The sequence below is a fragment of the Thamnophis elegans genome, chromosome Z, assembly GCF_009769535.1.
Source record: "Thamnophis elegans isolate rThaEle1 chromosome Z, rThaEle1.pri, whole genome shotgun sequence".
Classification (NCBI taxonomy): domain Eukaryota; kingdom Metazoa; phylum Chordata; class Lepidosauria; order Squamata; family Colubridae; genus Thamnophis; species Thamnophis elegans.
The window spans coordinates 59,559,427-59,576,316 of record NC_045558.1 but is presented as its reverse complement, the minus strand read 5'-3'; the positions used below and the strand labels follow the sequence as shown (position 1 = coordinate 59,576,316).

At 38.0% G+C, this 16,890-nt stretch overlaps 1 protein-coding gene across 2 annotated transcripts in view; it reads right to left on the bottom strand.

Moving 5' to 3' along the window:
* Positions 1 to 37: 37 nt before the first annotated feature.
* TRAK1 (trafficking kinesin protein 1) overlaps positions 38 to 16,890 on the bottom strand; it is a 110,472-nt gene continuing 93,619 nt past the window's right edge. The window contains exons 13-14 of one of the 2 annotated variants that reach the window (XM_032237536.1): positions 15,432 to 15,534; positions 38 to 1,627 (exon numbers count right to left, since the gene is read on the bottom strand). In XM_032237536.1, coding sequence (XP_032093427.1) covers positions 847 to 1,627; positions 15,432 to 15,534 — 884 coding nt within the window. In that variant the 3' untranslated portion in view covers positions 38 to 846. Of the gene's footprint in view, positions 1,628 to 12,574; positions 13,117 to 15,431; positions 15,535 to 16,890 lie in introns of those variants that run through there. The other variant, XM_032237537.1, reaches the window with a different exon arrangement.

The window sequence follows — 16,890 nt, the reverse complement described above, 5'->3', positions numbered from 1 at the left end:
TTACTTTAACACTTGCTATTTTGGTGTTTTTTTGTATTACAGATTTAAATTTGGTTTTTAAAGAGGCCTACTATCAACTCATTCAATAATTTTGGCTCCCAAGGAAAGAGATATTTATTTTAGTATTTTTAACATTGAAGCATAGAATAATTCTAAGGGTATTATTTTCATTTTGGATATGTCATAATGATTTTTCCGTGTCTGCAGTAAAATTTTATTTAAATACTTTTCACTTTATCATCAGTGCAGCTTTGAAAAAAAATATATAGAATATGGTCATGCTACAAAACAACAATTGAGGCATGGAGCACACTTAGCAATGCTTCTCAATATATATCATTTCAAGTTTATTTCATAAGGGAAAAATCCAATCAGTTAGAATTATGACCCCTGAAGTACAATGTTCCCTCCTCACTTCAAAGGCCAAACAAAATGGTCAAAATGCTAAGCTACTGCTATGATGAACACGTCATGAAAAACAAAGACTCCTCATAGAATTCACCACCCATCCTGAAATCTTGCAATTCTGATAGCATGATTAGTAATCCTTGCCAAATGATACTCTCACCCTGTCAAGGTAGGCTAACTAGAGAATTGATCATTCTTTTTCCCTGTGCAAGGATCACTTTTTTCAGTGCAAAGAAAAAAAAAAACAGCTTTTCAAAATTTTAGCATGTTACATGTTCAAAACAGTGACCTGATTCATCTATAATACATCTAATACATATTTACATTCTATTTAAAATTTACACTTTATCCAATTAGGCACAAAGTTGATTTGTCAAACTTAATAACAACTGGAAGAAAAAAGTGTTTGAAGGAGGAGCTTGAAATATATTAAGCCATTTATCGTAAGCTAGTTTGCTTGGAAAGTTTTCCTCCCATTAGGATTCCAGGGGTTAGAGTTGATGGACCTTTTATCTGCATGCTCGAACCAACCATAGTTGGGAAACTTCGATTCCTTCTAATGCCAGTGTTCAACTGAATGCCTCCAATAGCAGTTGTCACAGCAGGGCAATCCAAAGGCAAATTCTCAGGCAGCAGGCCTCCAGACTTTTGTGATCCAGAGAAAAATAGTCCGTGTTTATCAGTTAACTTAAGAGCTTGTGTTTCCCCTGAACTTATTACCTTGGCAATTCCAAACCTTTTTACTTTGTCCACTAGGTTAAGATTGGAGATAGACACATCAGTTTGACTCTCACTGTTTCTGATATTTTTTTTGTCCCTTACTTCCTTCAGAATTGAACTAGCTGGTTTGGAAGCCAGGAAATTGTCATAAGGAGGACTGGAACATTTGAACTCAAAAGATGGTGGGGAAGAAGGAGGTGTCTGCATAGGTGAGTTTGGAGGAGTGGAAGGAATGGCAGCCATTCTTGGAGAATATGTGTTCAGAAGAGTGCTCCTGCCCACTCTGTCCCAACCTTGTGGGTTATACACTGCTGCTGATATCCCACGTTCCTTGAGTAGCCATACAAGTCCTAAGGATGTACTCATTGTAGTTGTGGATTCCCGAACATTAGTGAAGGATTCTACCAAACTCAGACGCCGAGGAGTACATGGGGTGGCTACCGGAGTGCCTTTCAAATTGCCAACATTGCTACAAGATGGAGTAGGTGCTGCATTAAGGCTAAGGAAAAAGCAAAGCTTAAGTTAATGTCTTTGCAGATATTAATATTAATTAACAGTATAGAAAACCCATTTCTAAAAAACCTCTTCAGTACTTTTATCTAACAATAGCCCTATGACTATGGACTTTTGAGCCCTTATTTATCTCATATTAGTTAAGCAATAACGTCTCAATAGCCATTTTCAGGCCCACTTTGAATTCAATTCACTCTGTTATTAGGTTCTTTGAACTCATTTGGCTAATAGAAAAAGATGAATATGATAAGCAAATCCCAGTTAGAGCAAATAAGTTTAAATTAGTTTCTGCTTTACAATAATCAACTAATGAAGTGCATGGAAGCACCACTTACCAGTTAAATAATGCTTAAAGAAAATCTTACAAAAGATAAAATCTATTGTATCAAAAAGGTCTTCATAAATATAAGCTCCATTCAAATAGGCTACATCCATAGTATGATCCTAAAAAGTACAATTTAATCTTTTGTGCACATGATTGAGCACTATTAATATAACAAACAAACTTTAGATTAGAATTACACACATTTTATCTCAGTGTGGGTGGTAACATACTGTATGAAGAATGGATATACTCCTCTGTAAATAATAATAATAACCACCCAATTTTTATCTTATTCAACTCAAGATATTCTAAATAACATTTTCACTTCCTTCTCCTTTCAACAGCAAATCTGTGAGATGGTTGGATCAAGAGAAAGTGTGATCACGGGGTAGCAATGTCTGTTAAGAGATTTAATATTTTTTTCTACATTGTTCATTTATTTCATTAACTTATTTAACATATAATTTTATCTATCTATCTATCTATCTATCTATCTATCTATCTATCTATCTATCTATCTATCTATCTATCTATCTATCTATCTATCTACCTACCTACCTACCTACCTACCTACCTACCTACCTACCTACCTACCTACCTACCTACCTACATACATACATACATACATACATACATACATACATATATATATATATATATATATATATATATATATATATATGGAAAGCCTGAATATAAAGATGAAAAGGGCTGAATTGTGTTTTGTTGTCTACAAATTTAAAAAAGAAGTATTTTTAATCCTAGAAGTTACAAGTGCTCATTTTTTTTAATACGTTACACAACTTTGAGAATGATTTTCTCCACAAATATAATAAAAAGAATGTTCATGTTATGGTGATAGTCAAACTTGTCATGCTTAGTGGGCATTTGTCTCAAATCAGAACCAATTTCTATACTTCTCAATTTTTTCAGTACAAATTCATGCAGTAAGTCAGATAATGCCAATCAGAAATAAGTTTTATTAAATAATGCAAAACACACAATGCAAACTTTAAACTGCATGCAGGTTTTTTTATTTTTTATTATTCCAGTTGCAATAATTTGTTTTCCTTTCTCAACACTCCTGATTTACCGTATTTTTTGGAGTATAAGACGCACTTTTTTCCTCAAAAAAAGAGGCTGAAAATCTGGGTGCGTCTTATACACTGAATAAAGTATTTTTTGCCTCCCAAAACCCCGCCCCTTCACCAAAATGGCCGTGTAGAGCCTTATAGAGGCTTTCAGAGAGCTCCTGGGGGCTGGGGAGGGCAGAAATGAGCAAAAAATTGGCAGTTTTTTTGCTCAATTTTGCCCCCCCAGCCCCCAGCAGCACTCTATAAACCTCCATAAGACTATGCATGTAATTTTTTTTAAAAAAAACAGGCCCGTTTTCGTGAAAAACAGGCTGTTTGGGGGAGGTTTGCAGAGTGCAAAACTCCCCCCTCTTTTGGAAAGCTCTTTAACTTATTGACAAGAATTAGATTGATCAATTGTGCCAGCAGAAACAAAGTCTTAGGTGCTGCAAATTGTCGGTGATTTCCTTCTCCAGCACATGGATAAATATACCTGGAAACATCTACCTACCTACCTACCTACCTACTCTCTCTCTCTCCCTACCCACCTACTGTATTTCTCTCTCTCCCTCCCTCCCTCCCTCCCTCTACCTACTTTTTTTCAAAAAATGCTCTTCAAAACCTTGGTGCGTCTTATACTCCGAAAAATATGGTATTTTTCTTTCAAGTATAAAATAATGAGATTTCTACACCAGTACATTCCAATAACAGTGATGAAAAGAGCAACATGGTCCTTGGAGATTCTCAGTCATCCCGGTCATGGTTGTTCCAAAGGTGCTTTTTCAAAAGGCAACTGGACTTTCTGTGTTGTTCTCTTGAAGATGTTTCATTTCTCATCCAAGAAGCTTCTTTAGTGTTCACATTCAGTCAGAACTGAAGATGCTTCTTGAATGAGAAATGTTTTCAAGAGAAAACAATACAGAAAGTCCAGTTGCCTTTTGAAAAAGTGCCTTTGGGAACAGCAATTCTTCTCTGCCACAGTTAAATGTAAACCTTTCTAATATCTTTTTTTTCAATATATTTTTATTGTTTTTACATTTAAAACAATGCAGTACCGTGAAGTCGAAGTGTCTATACATTCACATTATATACAGCTAGTCACAACTATTGACAATTAGCCTACTTGATACATTATCAATCCTTCAGTCCAATCACAGTACATACAGTTTGTTCCAGTCTTGTCACCTTGTCTTATATCAGTCATAAAATCTATTCTTATATCAGTCATAAAATCTATTCCAGACTTCAAAATATTCTGATTCCCCTTTATTTTTAAGTTCAAGAGTGAGCCTATCTGCTTCCGCACTGGCCAACACTTTTCTGATTATATCTAGCTCTGGTGGTGTGTTTTCTTTTTTTCCAATATTGTAAATAAGTTATGCGCGCCACAGTTAGTACATGAATAATTAAATAAAGTGTATCTTTCTTACACCCCTCTGGTATTTTACCTAGGAGAAAAATTTCTGGTTTAAACAAGATTTGGTCTCCCACCATTTGTTCTAACCATGATTGGATCATTTTCCAATAATTTTTTACCTCATTGCACGTCCACCACATATGATAAAAAGTGCCTGGTGTTTTTTTACACTTCCAACAATTTGGGCCCAGATTTTTAAACATTTTGGAGAGCCGTGCTGGAAGGAGATGCCATCTGTAGAACATCTTATAAAAGTTTTCTTTATACACCGTAGCCATTGTTAGTTTCTGATTAAGTATCCAAAGTTTTTCCCACTTAGCCAATTCCACATTGTAACCGATTTTTTTTGCCCAGGCGACCATTGTTTCTTTGACATGCTCCACCTCTTTCTTGTATTCCAACAAAAATCTATACAACACTTTAATCAGCCTGCTTTCTGTCTGTATCAAAAGTTTATCTAATGTTGTGTAGTCTTTGGCAATACCTTCCTTCTTCCTATCCTGTGCAAACCTTGACTGTATCTGTAAATAAGACCAACATTCTACTTGTACCCCTTGTGATGTCAATTCTAGTTTAGTTTTAATCTTCCCCTGTCTGTTCAATAACTCTTTATATGTAACTATATTTTCCATATTAATTAAATTTGGATGTATGTATGCTTCCATCGTAGATAGTCAAATGGGTATTTTGGTGTAGTGGTCATCTTTAATTTTGTTCCATATTAATAACAGGGACTGTCTGATATAATGTCTACTGAAATATTTATGTGCAGGTCCTTTTTCATACCAAAGGAAGGCATGCCATCCTACTTGGAGGTCATGGCCTTCCAATTTGAGTAATCTTTTATTTCTCAACATTATCCATTCTCTTAGCCATGTAACAGTGGCCGCAGTATAATAAAGTTCCCAATCTGGTACACCAAATCCTCCTTTCTCCTTAGTGTCTTGCATAGCCTTGAGTTTTATTCTTGGTTTTCTTCCCTGCCAAATAAATTTTGAAACCAGTTGATTCAAATCCTTAAAAAAACTTTTTTCTGATTTGATGGGGATATTTTGAAATAGGAAAAGGAATTTTGGTAATACGTTCATTTTTATGACTGCGATCCTACCCATCAGGGACAATTGTAGGTTTTTCCACCTTTCTAAGTCATTCTTAGTTTTATTGATAAAATTAGTATAATTATCTTCTTTGATGGTCACACACCTCACAGATAAATGTATACCAAGATATTTGACTTTTTTGACAATTTCTTCGTTAACTCCTCTTTCGCTTTTGAGGTCATATTTTTAACCAACATTTTAATCTTAGTCATATTTATCTTTAAACCCGCTATTTTCCCACACTCTGTCAATTCCTCAATGAGTTTTGTACCAGACTTTATAGGATCCTCTAACACAAACACTAGATCGTCCACAAAGACCTGTAACTTAAATTGTTCCTTTTTGATTTCTAGTCCCTTTATTTGTTCCTCTTTATGTACATTCCTGGCTAAAACTTCTAAGGTTAATATAAACAGCAGCAGGGATAGGGGACAGCCTTGTCTTGTACCTTTCTGGATTGGTATACTTTGCGTTAATTCCCCATTATTATTACTTTGGCTTTTTGTTTTGTGTATATTGCTCTAATCGTGTTTATAAATTTATCCCCAAATTCCATGTATTCCATTTTTGTTGATGCAAAAATTCCTAGTTCATGTTATCGAATGCCTTTTGGGCATCGAGAAAAAATAGTGCAACCTGTTTTTTATTATGCACTTCATAATATTCAAGAATGTTCAAGATAATTCTCATATTGTTTTTAATTTCTCTTCTGGGGAGTAATCCATTTTGATCTGTGTGGATGAATGATATAAGGATTTTTTTCAGCCATTCTGCTATTATTAGAGCAAAAATTTTGTAATCTGCATTTAACAGTGAGATTGGTCTGTGTCCACCTTAGGTAATAATCAGGGGTGGGTTTCAACCGGTTCGCGGCGGTCCCCGCGAACCAGTTGGTCGGCGAACCCAGAAGTAAATAACTTCCAGGAACGGCGAAGGGCCCACCCGCCCGCCCGCATTCCTTACCCGGTTTTGACGAGTTCTGCGCTTCCACGCATGCACAGGATGCATACAGCACCTGCGCAATCCTCCAGGATCCTCCAGGACACTAGTACGCATGTGTGTGCTGCGCGTGTGCACGAGGACGCTGCCGGCCCCGTTCCAACCGAAACGGTTGGAACGGGGCGAGAAACCCACCCCTGGTAATAATACAATATTAGCCTCCATCCCAGATAATGGTGCCTTCGCCTCTTTCAGCACAGCATTATAAACTTCCAACAGCATTGGAATAAGCACATCCTGGAATTCTTTATATATTTCTGCTGGCAGCCCATCCGGCCCTGCAGCTTTATTATTCTTTTGTCTTTGTATGGCTTCAATTATCTCTGATATTTTAATGTTTTCATTGAGCATATCCTTTATTTCCTCTGGTATCTTTGGCAGATCTGACTTTTCAAGATGTAGTATTCCTTCCTTTGTATAATCTCAGTTTTCTCTGTTCATAGAACTCTTGGGTAATCCTTTTCTTTTCCTCTAGTTGGTAGCAGATCTCGCCTTTTCCATCTTGTAATTTATTGATCCATTTCTCTTGCTTTTGCTTCCTCAGCCTGTAGGATAGCCACCGCCCGTTTATTTGCATTCTCAAAGAAATTTTGTTTTGCGTTTTTTATAGACTGTGCCAATTTTGTTTTTTCAAATATAGCCAATTCATGTTTGATCAATTCCATACGTCCTTTTATACTTCTATTTTGTGGTTTCTTTTGAAGTTCGCTCTCTAGATTTCTATACCTTTCTTTCAACTCTCTTATTTTTTGATTCTCAATTTTTTTCTTCCTAGCTGTAGCCGATATTGTGACCCCTCTTATAAATGCCTTAGTTGTATCCCATAGGTTTTGTATGGATGTGTCTCCTGGGTGGTTTTCTTTGAAGAAAAGTCTTAATTCCTGATTAACTATTTAAATATATTCCTGATCCTTTAGTATTGCTCTGTTGAGTAACCAACGATAACTGCCCTTTTGTTTTTTCCATATAATCCTCATGGGATTGTGGTCGGCCCATAAATTGGGTTCTATGTCTATCTCCTTCACTTCCGAAATTAACTCCAATGACATCCAGACCATATCTAACCTTGACCAGGATTCATGTCTATTCGAATAGAAGATATATTGCTTTCTCTCTGGGCATCTTTCTCGCCATACATCATAGATATTAAGTTCTTCAGCCATTTGAAAGAATGACCTTGGCAAAGTTCTCCTAGCTCCTTTTTTCTTCTTTCCACGTTTGTAGTCCCATTTCTGGTCAACTATAGCATTGAAATCACCCATTAAACAAATATTTTCATTTCCCATATCTCGAATAATGCTATGTAGTCTATAAAAATTTTCCTGACCTTCATTAGGTGCATATATTACAACTAGTGACACCTTTTTTTGGTTTAACATTATTTCTACAATTAATATTCTCCCCTCCAAATCATGATAAATTAGTTTAGTCTGGATTGTGTCTTTAACATATAGTGCTATTCCTCTTTTCTTTTGATCAGCTAATGCCATGTAAAGTTTACCCAATCTGAGATATTCTAAGATCTGGATCTGTCGTTTGGTTATATAGACCTCTTGCATTGCAATTATGTCATAATTTAAATGTTTTAGTTTATTAAAGATTGTTTTCCTTTTCTGGGGTGAGTTTAGACCATTGATATTCAATGATAGAATCTTTCTAATATCTTAATGCTTAGGAATCACGTAATTCTTCAGAATGGATACAATGCAAAAGAAAAGAAGACAAATTCTGTCTACCCAGTAAGTTACAAATGGGGCCGAATCCCAAAAGTAACAAAAAACCAAAAATCCAATTAAGTTTAATATTTTGATATTAGGTCCACTGGCAAGCATTTATCTTGGACAATAAAATAATTGATAGATGGACCTAGAAACAGACAGTTGATAGATAGATAGAGGCAGGCAGGCGGACATTTAGCAACTAGTATTTATTTATGATGATTGCAGTGTGTGGAGGTTATGTGATCACCTTTTAACAAGCAAAGTCAATGGGGAAGCCAGATTCATTTAACAACCATGTGACTATTCCTTTAACAACTGTAGCAAGTTATTTAACTGTGGCAAGAATAATTGTAAAATGGGGCAGAACTTACTTTTTTTATCAATGGAAATGTTGGATTCAATTTAATTCTAACTCAAGGACTACCTGTAATATGGTATTAAAAAATTCTGACTTAATATTGTACATAAGTATCCCCAATTGTGTTATAGAATACGCTATCCATCAAAATAAAATTCATAGGTGATGATCTTATAAAAAATGCTGGTCTTCGAATGGCAGTATTTATAGAATGCTGCTGTCGTGACACGGATATCTTGGGATATGGTTGTGGGCTGGCTGCTGGAACTAGAGTGCACCCCTAGAGCAGCTGCTGCTGGAAAACTCGGTAGCCAAGTTTGGGAGTTTGGAACCAGAGAAGACGTTATGCTCAGAGTGTGGCGGCGGCTGCTGCTGCTGCAGGGACAGCTGGGCCCGGACATGTTGAGGCTAAGAGGCATGCCTGCTGGAAGTAGAACAGGTGCTCACACAACCCCCTTCTCCAGCTGGGCAGAGCTCCATGCACTGACCTAGCGGGTATCCCTAATGTGCCAAGCCATGGGAGCTGGGGAGCGGGCAGAGTGCCATGTGGCTTGGCGCCTTAGTGATACCCCCTAGGTCAGTGAATGGTGCTCTGCCTGGCTGGAGAGAGATTTGCCGGGCGGCTGCTCGTGAGCTTGGTCACCTCATGGCTCCTTCGCCCCTGAAGCTGTGCCCGGCTCTTCGGGAGCCAGTTCACAAGGGAGCAACCGCCTGGCAACCCCAAAACAATAAGCCCTCCCCTATAATAAGCCCAAGGCCATATTTTGTAAGTAAAAAGAAAATAAGGCCCTGTTGTATTTTTGGGGAAACACAGTAAGAAACTCTTGCCATCACTGTACTCTTTGGATAATAGTTTACAAGTCAGCTAATAGGTTTTCATACTTAAAAAACAAAGAATGAAAAAAGGCCATTCTAATTAATTTTCAAGTTTATACTTAAACTATAAGAGACTAAAGTAGAAAAAAAAGCAGGAAAATCCTGATTTTTTCCCGTTTTTACTCAATTTGATGAAAAAGAATTTGCTTTCATATTATTTTAAGGAGAAATTAACATAAGGGAAAATTTTCAGAGATGTGTTCTTGTATGCATTTAGATACAGTATTAAAGTGCAAAAAGAAAAGTATGTAAATTATTTCTCAAGCTTAATTCCTGACTTTGATTAAAACCAAAGAAAACACCTAATGAACAAATTTCTCCCATAGGACTTTTTAAGATTGAGGAAGTAGGAGTAATCTAAAAGTGATGGAAATATGCAACGTAAAACCAGACTAACAGCAATACTTTTACTGTCTTCAATAATAAAATCAAAAATATCAAGAGAAGTTTGACATAAATTCTCAAATAAAGTAGTACAGGACTTATTGACTTATAGCCCCAACTTGACATAGCCCCAACTGGAAACAAAATTTATGTCATGTTGTTAACTGATGCAATAATAAAGTGCAACTTCACAAGACTGCATTGCAAAGGTACTCCCAACAACTCCCATTGCCATCACTAACCAAATTCCACAGTTTGTTAGTCAAGAATCCCAATTCAAGCTGTTCTAGGCATGATGTCTCTCAATTAGGTGACAGGTCAATGTGAAGGAAATTGAAGGATTCCTGCAAATGTAAAGTGCAGGTAGGTTGCCAAACGCCTGAGAATTCACACAATTTGTAAATTTGAATCTGTTACAATATTTTACCAAGTCATTGCTGAAACATTCCAAGGAATCTTTCAAGTTTCCGCCAAATGCCCTAATTAATTCATGAGTCTCAAGCCAAATTTCAGAAGGAATCCAATGATTTATTAGGAGCAGCATATCAGCATCTACTCATCTGCTCTGGTGGACCTAGGTTTCGGCTCATCTTTGACCCTGTTCCCCTCTGCTCCTTTCAGTCTGTGTCATAAATTACATTTTCCAACAAGGCATGAGCTGAGGTGGTGCAGTGGTTAGAGTGCAGTACTGCAGGCCACTTCGGCTGACTGCTATCTGCAGTTCGGCAGTTCAAATCTCACCGGCTCAAGGTTGACTCAGCCTTCCATCTTTCCGAGGTGGGTGAAATGAGGACCCAGATTGTGGGGGCAATATGCTGACTCTGTAAACCGCTTAGAGAGGGCTGAAAGCCCTATGAAGTGGTATATAAGTCTAACTGCTATTGCTATTGCTATTGCTACTCCCGCAGGCTTTAGAGACACACCTTACAACCTGGCTTTGATAATCTGAGATACAATATTTGAAGAAGGTATGTGTGGAATGTGCCCCCCCGCTTCTAATGGCAACTTGAAAGTAAACTAGAAATGCTTTTGACAGAATCTTTGCTCTTGTAGAAAATGCAAATTAAGTAGAGGGTGTCTGATGTGAATTCTGAATTGAGAGGGTATAGATCAAGAATTTAAGATTTAGTTTCGCTGCGATTATGTAAGTACAGGAAGTCCTCAACTTACAATAGTTCATTTAGTAACCATTCAAAGTTATAATGCACACTGGAAAAAGTGACATGATCATTTTTCATACTTATGATTACTGCAGCATCCCCATGGTCACATGATTTACATTTGGATACTTGACAACTGATTCACATTTATGTTAGTTACAGTGTCCCAGGGTCATGTGGTTATCTTTTGCAACCTTCTGACAAGCAGTCAATGGGAAAGCCAGTTTCACTTAACAACTAATTTAAATTACTGCAGTAATTCACTTACAAATGTAGCAAAAGTTGTAAAATTGGGCAAAATTCACTTAACACATTTCTCACTTAGTAATATAAATTCTGGACTTAATTGTAGGTCATAAGGCCAGAGCAACTGACAATTACAATGTTGTGTCAATATGCTATTCATTTATTTATTATTATAATTCACTATTGAACGTGTTTGTTACCAAGTTTCAGCCATTACTCCAATTGCAAGCTCTCACAATGTGACCTACACTTTTCAGAAAAATTCCATAACCCTCAGAATAAAGTTTATCTCTCACTTACATGTTTACTCTCTGTGGGTATATGTGTTAGTGTGTACATATACATATGCCAATTTTTTATTATGTGTCTTGTGCCTGAACTGTGGCCTAAATCATTTCATGACACAAATCATATCAAGTATTTGTCAAGTGACCTATAATCAACTTTTCAAGGTCTCTCAAATAATAATTGTATACAAACATTGCCATTAAGAAGATGTCTATGGAAAGAAAACCAATTTGAGATTCATAAACTTTCTGCTTCAGAGTATTTACTAAAAAATTAACAGCCATACTTTTAATCACAGTGTGTGCACATTTTTCCCAGTTGAGTTTTGCCTTAATACACCAGTATTTCTTGCAATCCTTCCCATAATAACAAAACTCTTCTACACTAATTTAAAATTTAAACACTTTGTGTTAGATTAATGTTCACCTTTCTAAAATGTCAAATGCATCAATATTGCTACATAAAGATTATTGTCACTTTCAGCTGTTTGTTTAACAACTTTTCACAATTATGATAGCACTTAAGAAAGGGATTTACAATCCCTGTCCAGAATTACAGCCCCGCAGCATCCACATTAACAAAAGTTTGGCACTTGACAATCCCCCCACTCTTACGATCACGATAGGAATGCTGCAGGAGTTCTTCACCTATCTTCTCTGCTCTGCTTCCTGCTCCGCTGGGTTCCACATGCTCCTCCCCATCCTCCGTCAGAACTCAATCCACTTATTTTTTCCATAGATCTTCTTTAGGAAGTAGCCAAGTCTCCAGACAGCCTTTTTACATAGAAGTCATGTGATGCTAACCCAGAAAGAGGTGCCAATGAATTGTGGCCCCTGATAAAATGGCACCCACTTCTGGAACAGGGCAATGACAAGTATGAGATGGAGAGGTGCTGCAGTGAAGGCCTGGATAAGGCCACACAGAGCTTTCCCCACTCCTGAGGCACTCCATATTCTGCTTAGTGACCACAATGGGAAGAACAGGGATTATAACAGGGAAGTGATCACATGAGCACTTTGCTTAATGACTACTATGATTTACAACTGTAATAGGCATGTTCCATTACAGTTATAAATCAAGCAATACTTGTAAACAGCAGGAAGATACTACATATTATCTTGATTGATAACAGTCCTTTTACTAATATGCAATACCTAGTGAGAAGGAAGAAGAGGGACTCAAGGAAGAAGAAATACCCAGAATAGTTTCTTAAAAATAAAGAAAATGAAGATCTCCTTTTGCATCTTCAATTATTGTTAGGTTTTATAAAATCAGCACTATGAAATTTAGCATTTTTGTTAGGTCACTTCATGTTAATGTTAAAATGGAACAGGGGAGAATGAGATTGATAAGAAATCCTCAAGTTAGCTGATGCCATGAACACTAGCATTCCTTTTATGAGACTCCGCCAGCATAGAGGTTGCTGACTGTGCTGCTCACCCCCTGTCACGCTGGTCATATTGTGTGCCCTAAATCTCCTCTCAGCATAAGGTGACATAAAGCTGTTGCATCGTCTTCCTCACATGACCTGTGAAGAAGCATCATTCACAGTTTAAGGAGATTCTCTTCTCCAGCTGTTGCATAATATTGTGGTTCTGAATTAATAATACATAAATAATAACAACAATACAGATGACCATCAACTACAAACCTATCAGAGTATAAAAATAAATTAATATTAGTAATACATCTCCATTTAATAGATAATATTACATGAAACATGCTTCAGTTTTAATAAACAGGACAAAAGTAAGAAACCCAAATTTGCACTCATGTATAGACTTCCAGCATTCCATTTGTATCCTCTAAGCATGCTGAGATTTTGCTGCTTAAATTTAGCAAAACTGGCTGAATTTGGGAGAAGGTTGTTTAAGGATATAAAGGGAATATATTGTTGAGAACAGTTGTCCAGAGTCATCTTATAGGGGAGATGGGTGGCATAAAATTTAATAAATAAAATAAAAATAAATCATTCTCCTATCTTCATTCTCTCCTGAAAGGTGAAAAAAATAGCAAAACACGCCTCTTTTAGTGACATCCTAATTTTTTTTACTTGTACCAGGTGTACATCAACTAAAACAAACTTACAGGTTCTAGTGGCTGCATACAGTTGCAAGAAAAAGTATGTGAACCCCTTGGGATTACGTGGAGCTTTGCATGAATTGGTCATAAAATGTGCTCTGAACTTCATCTAAGTCACAACAATAGAAAAACACAGTCTGCTGAAAATAAGACTATAAAAACATTAGATGTTGCCATGGTTTAATTGCACATAACATGTAAACATTCACAGTGCAGGGAGGAAAAAGTATGTTAGCCCCTAGCCTAATGACTTCTCCAAGAGCTAATTGGAGCCAGGAGTGAGCCAACCTTGACTCCAATCAGTGTGATGATATTGGATGTGTTGCTGACAGCTGTTCTGCCCTTTAAAAACACACACCTGTTTTGGGTTTACTGGTTTCAAGAAGAACTGTCTTTTGTGAACCATGCCTCGCAGAAAAGAGCTCTCAGAAGACCTACGATCAATTGTTGACTTGCATGAGGCTGGAAAGGGTTACAAAAGTATCTCCAAAAGCCTTGATGTTCATGTGTCCATGGTAAAACAGACTGTCTACAAATGGAGAAAGTTTAGCACTGTTGCTACTCTCTCTAGGTGTGGTCGTCCTGTAAAAATGACTGCAAGAGCACAGCCCAGAATGCTTCATGAGGTAAAGAAGAATCCTAGAGTGTCAGCTAAAGACCTACAGAAATCTCTGGCACATGCTAACATTTTTGTTGACACATCTACAATAAGGAAAACATTAAACAAGAATGGAGTACATGGGAGGACACCACGAAGAAGCCATTGCTGTCCAAAAAAAATATTGCAGCACGTTTGAAGTTTGCAAAAGAGCACCTGGATGTTCCACAGCACTACTGGCAAAATATACTGTGGACAGATGAAACCAAAATTGAGTTGTTTGGGAAAAACACACAACACTATGTGTGGAGGAAAAAAGGCACAGCACACCAACGTCAAAACCTCATCCCCACTGTAAAACATGGCGGAGGGAGCATCATGGTTTGGGGCTGCTTTGCTGCCTCAGGGCCTGGACGGATTGTTGTCATTGATGGGAAAATGAATTCCAGAATTTATCAAGACATTTTGCAGGAAAACGTACGACCATCTGTCCGCCAACTGAAGCTCCGCAGAGGGTAGGTGATGCAAGAGGACAATGACCCAAAGCATACAAGTAAGTCAGCACAAAAATGGCTTCAACAGGACAGAATACGCCCTCTGGAGTGGCCCAGTCAGAGTCCTGACCTCAACCCGATTGAAATGCTGTGGCATGACCTTAAGAGAGCGATTCACACCAGACATCCTAAGAATTTTGTTACACTGAAACAGTTTTGTGAAGAGGAGTGGTCCAAAATTACTCCAGATCGTTGTGCAGGTCTGATCTGCAACTACAAGAAACGTTTGGTTGAGGTTATTGCTGCCAAAGGAGGGTCAACCAGTTATTAAGTCCAACTGTTCACATACTTTTTCCTCCCTGCACTGTGAATGTTTACATGTTATGTGCAATTAAACCATGGCAACATCTAATGTTTGTGTAGTATTATTTTCAGCAGACTGTGTTTTTCTATTGTTGTGACTTAGATGAAGTTCAGAGCACATTTTATGACCAATTCATGCAAAACTCCACATAATCCCAAGGAGTTCACATACTTTTTCTTGCAACTGTATATGTAAATTAAATTGAGACAGTATCAAATACAATTATTAAACTCATTTTGCTTATTTGATTAAACTTAAAATTTCTGCACTTTTAGAAACTAAAACACCTCTCTGAAAACCCTTACCTTGGTGTGATTCGTGTGAGTTCATCGGAAGGATGTAGAATACGGCATGTGGTAAAAGTAAATGTGGAGTTGGTTTGTGACATGCACTTTCCAGGATGATGTACTACAATAAAAAGAGAGAACATTATTTGCATTTATATATTAAAAGAACTTTTATATTCTCAAACTAATAGATGGAAAAGTGATATTATACTCTACTTGTGATCTGTGCAATAAATATCCAATATTTCTAAATCTCTTTATTATGTAGCTCCTCTGATATATTAATATCTATGAGAAGAGTCTTGTTAATTTCGTTTTACAAGGACAGTCCTTATTGTAAGGACTCTCAGCAGACATGAATGCTTTAGAGTGGCCATTAACAGGAAGTATTATTTATTACTCTGGCATGGTAATTTCCAATAGTTTAAAATCAGTGACGTGCGATGACCTTCATTGCCAGTGAGGCGGAGAAAAAGAGAAAGAAAAAACACGGCTCTTCTTTCCCTCCCTCCCTCCCCCCACCCCACCACCTTCCCAAAGACTGCAACTTTGCCCCTAGCACCACACAAAAACTTTCCTGCTCCAGATCTGCCCAAAATACCCCTCGCTCCTCCCCACTTGGTCAAGCCTTATCCATTTTGCTTGGAGAGGGTGGGTGGAGATGGGGGTCTTCCGTGGCACATGCAGGCACGCGCGATTCCCTCCCCCACGTGTTTTTCCCACTCCGCCCCCCCCCATGCCTCCAGGGCGCTTCTTCACTTGTTTTCTCTGAGGACATCGCGGCGGCTTGGCGAGGCAGAGGGTGGATTTTGGGGGGAGCGGAGGGATGGGGTGGGGAAAGAGACCTGAGAGATGGGAGGGAGGATTTCTGTGTCAGCAGCCCCCTTTCCAAAGGCGCCCTCCTCTCTCTCCCTCTCTCTCTCTCTCCCCGAGAGAACCACGTGGTCCTGGATTGTGAAGATGCGGTTTGCCAATTATGGAGCGGGGAGGAAACAGAGCAAATTAAAGGAACAGGCGACTCTCCTCCTCATCCCCACAACCCGTTAGATTGGGCTCAAACCGCCTCTTGTTTTTCCACTCCCCCCCATTCTTTTCCAGCTAGGTTGTCGGAGGGTCAGACTGCGTTTGGCGCTGCCCCGACGCGACACACACACACACACACATGCACGGTTGGCAAACTCACAAGCCCTGGCTTCCCCCAAGCTGCAGCTGATCTGAAGCAGTTTTGCCTTCAAAATGCACATCACAATCCTTTATTGTAGATTGTAGATTGTAGATTGTAGATAAATTTATTTATAGGCCGCCCTTTTCCCTGAGGGGACTCAGGGCGGCTTACAACGTATAGGGGAAGGGAGTACACACAATGACATATAAACAATACATAATTAAAAATAAAAGCAACATTCATTCATCATTCGGGAGGGGACGGATTATAATCTTTAACCCAAGGCCTGACGGGATAGCCAGATCTTAAGGG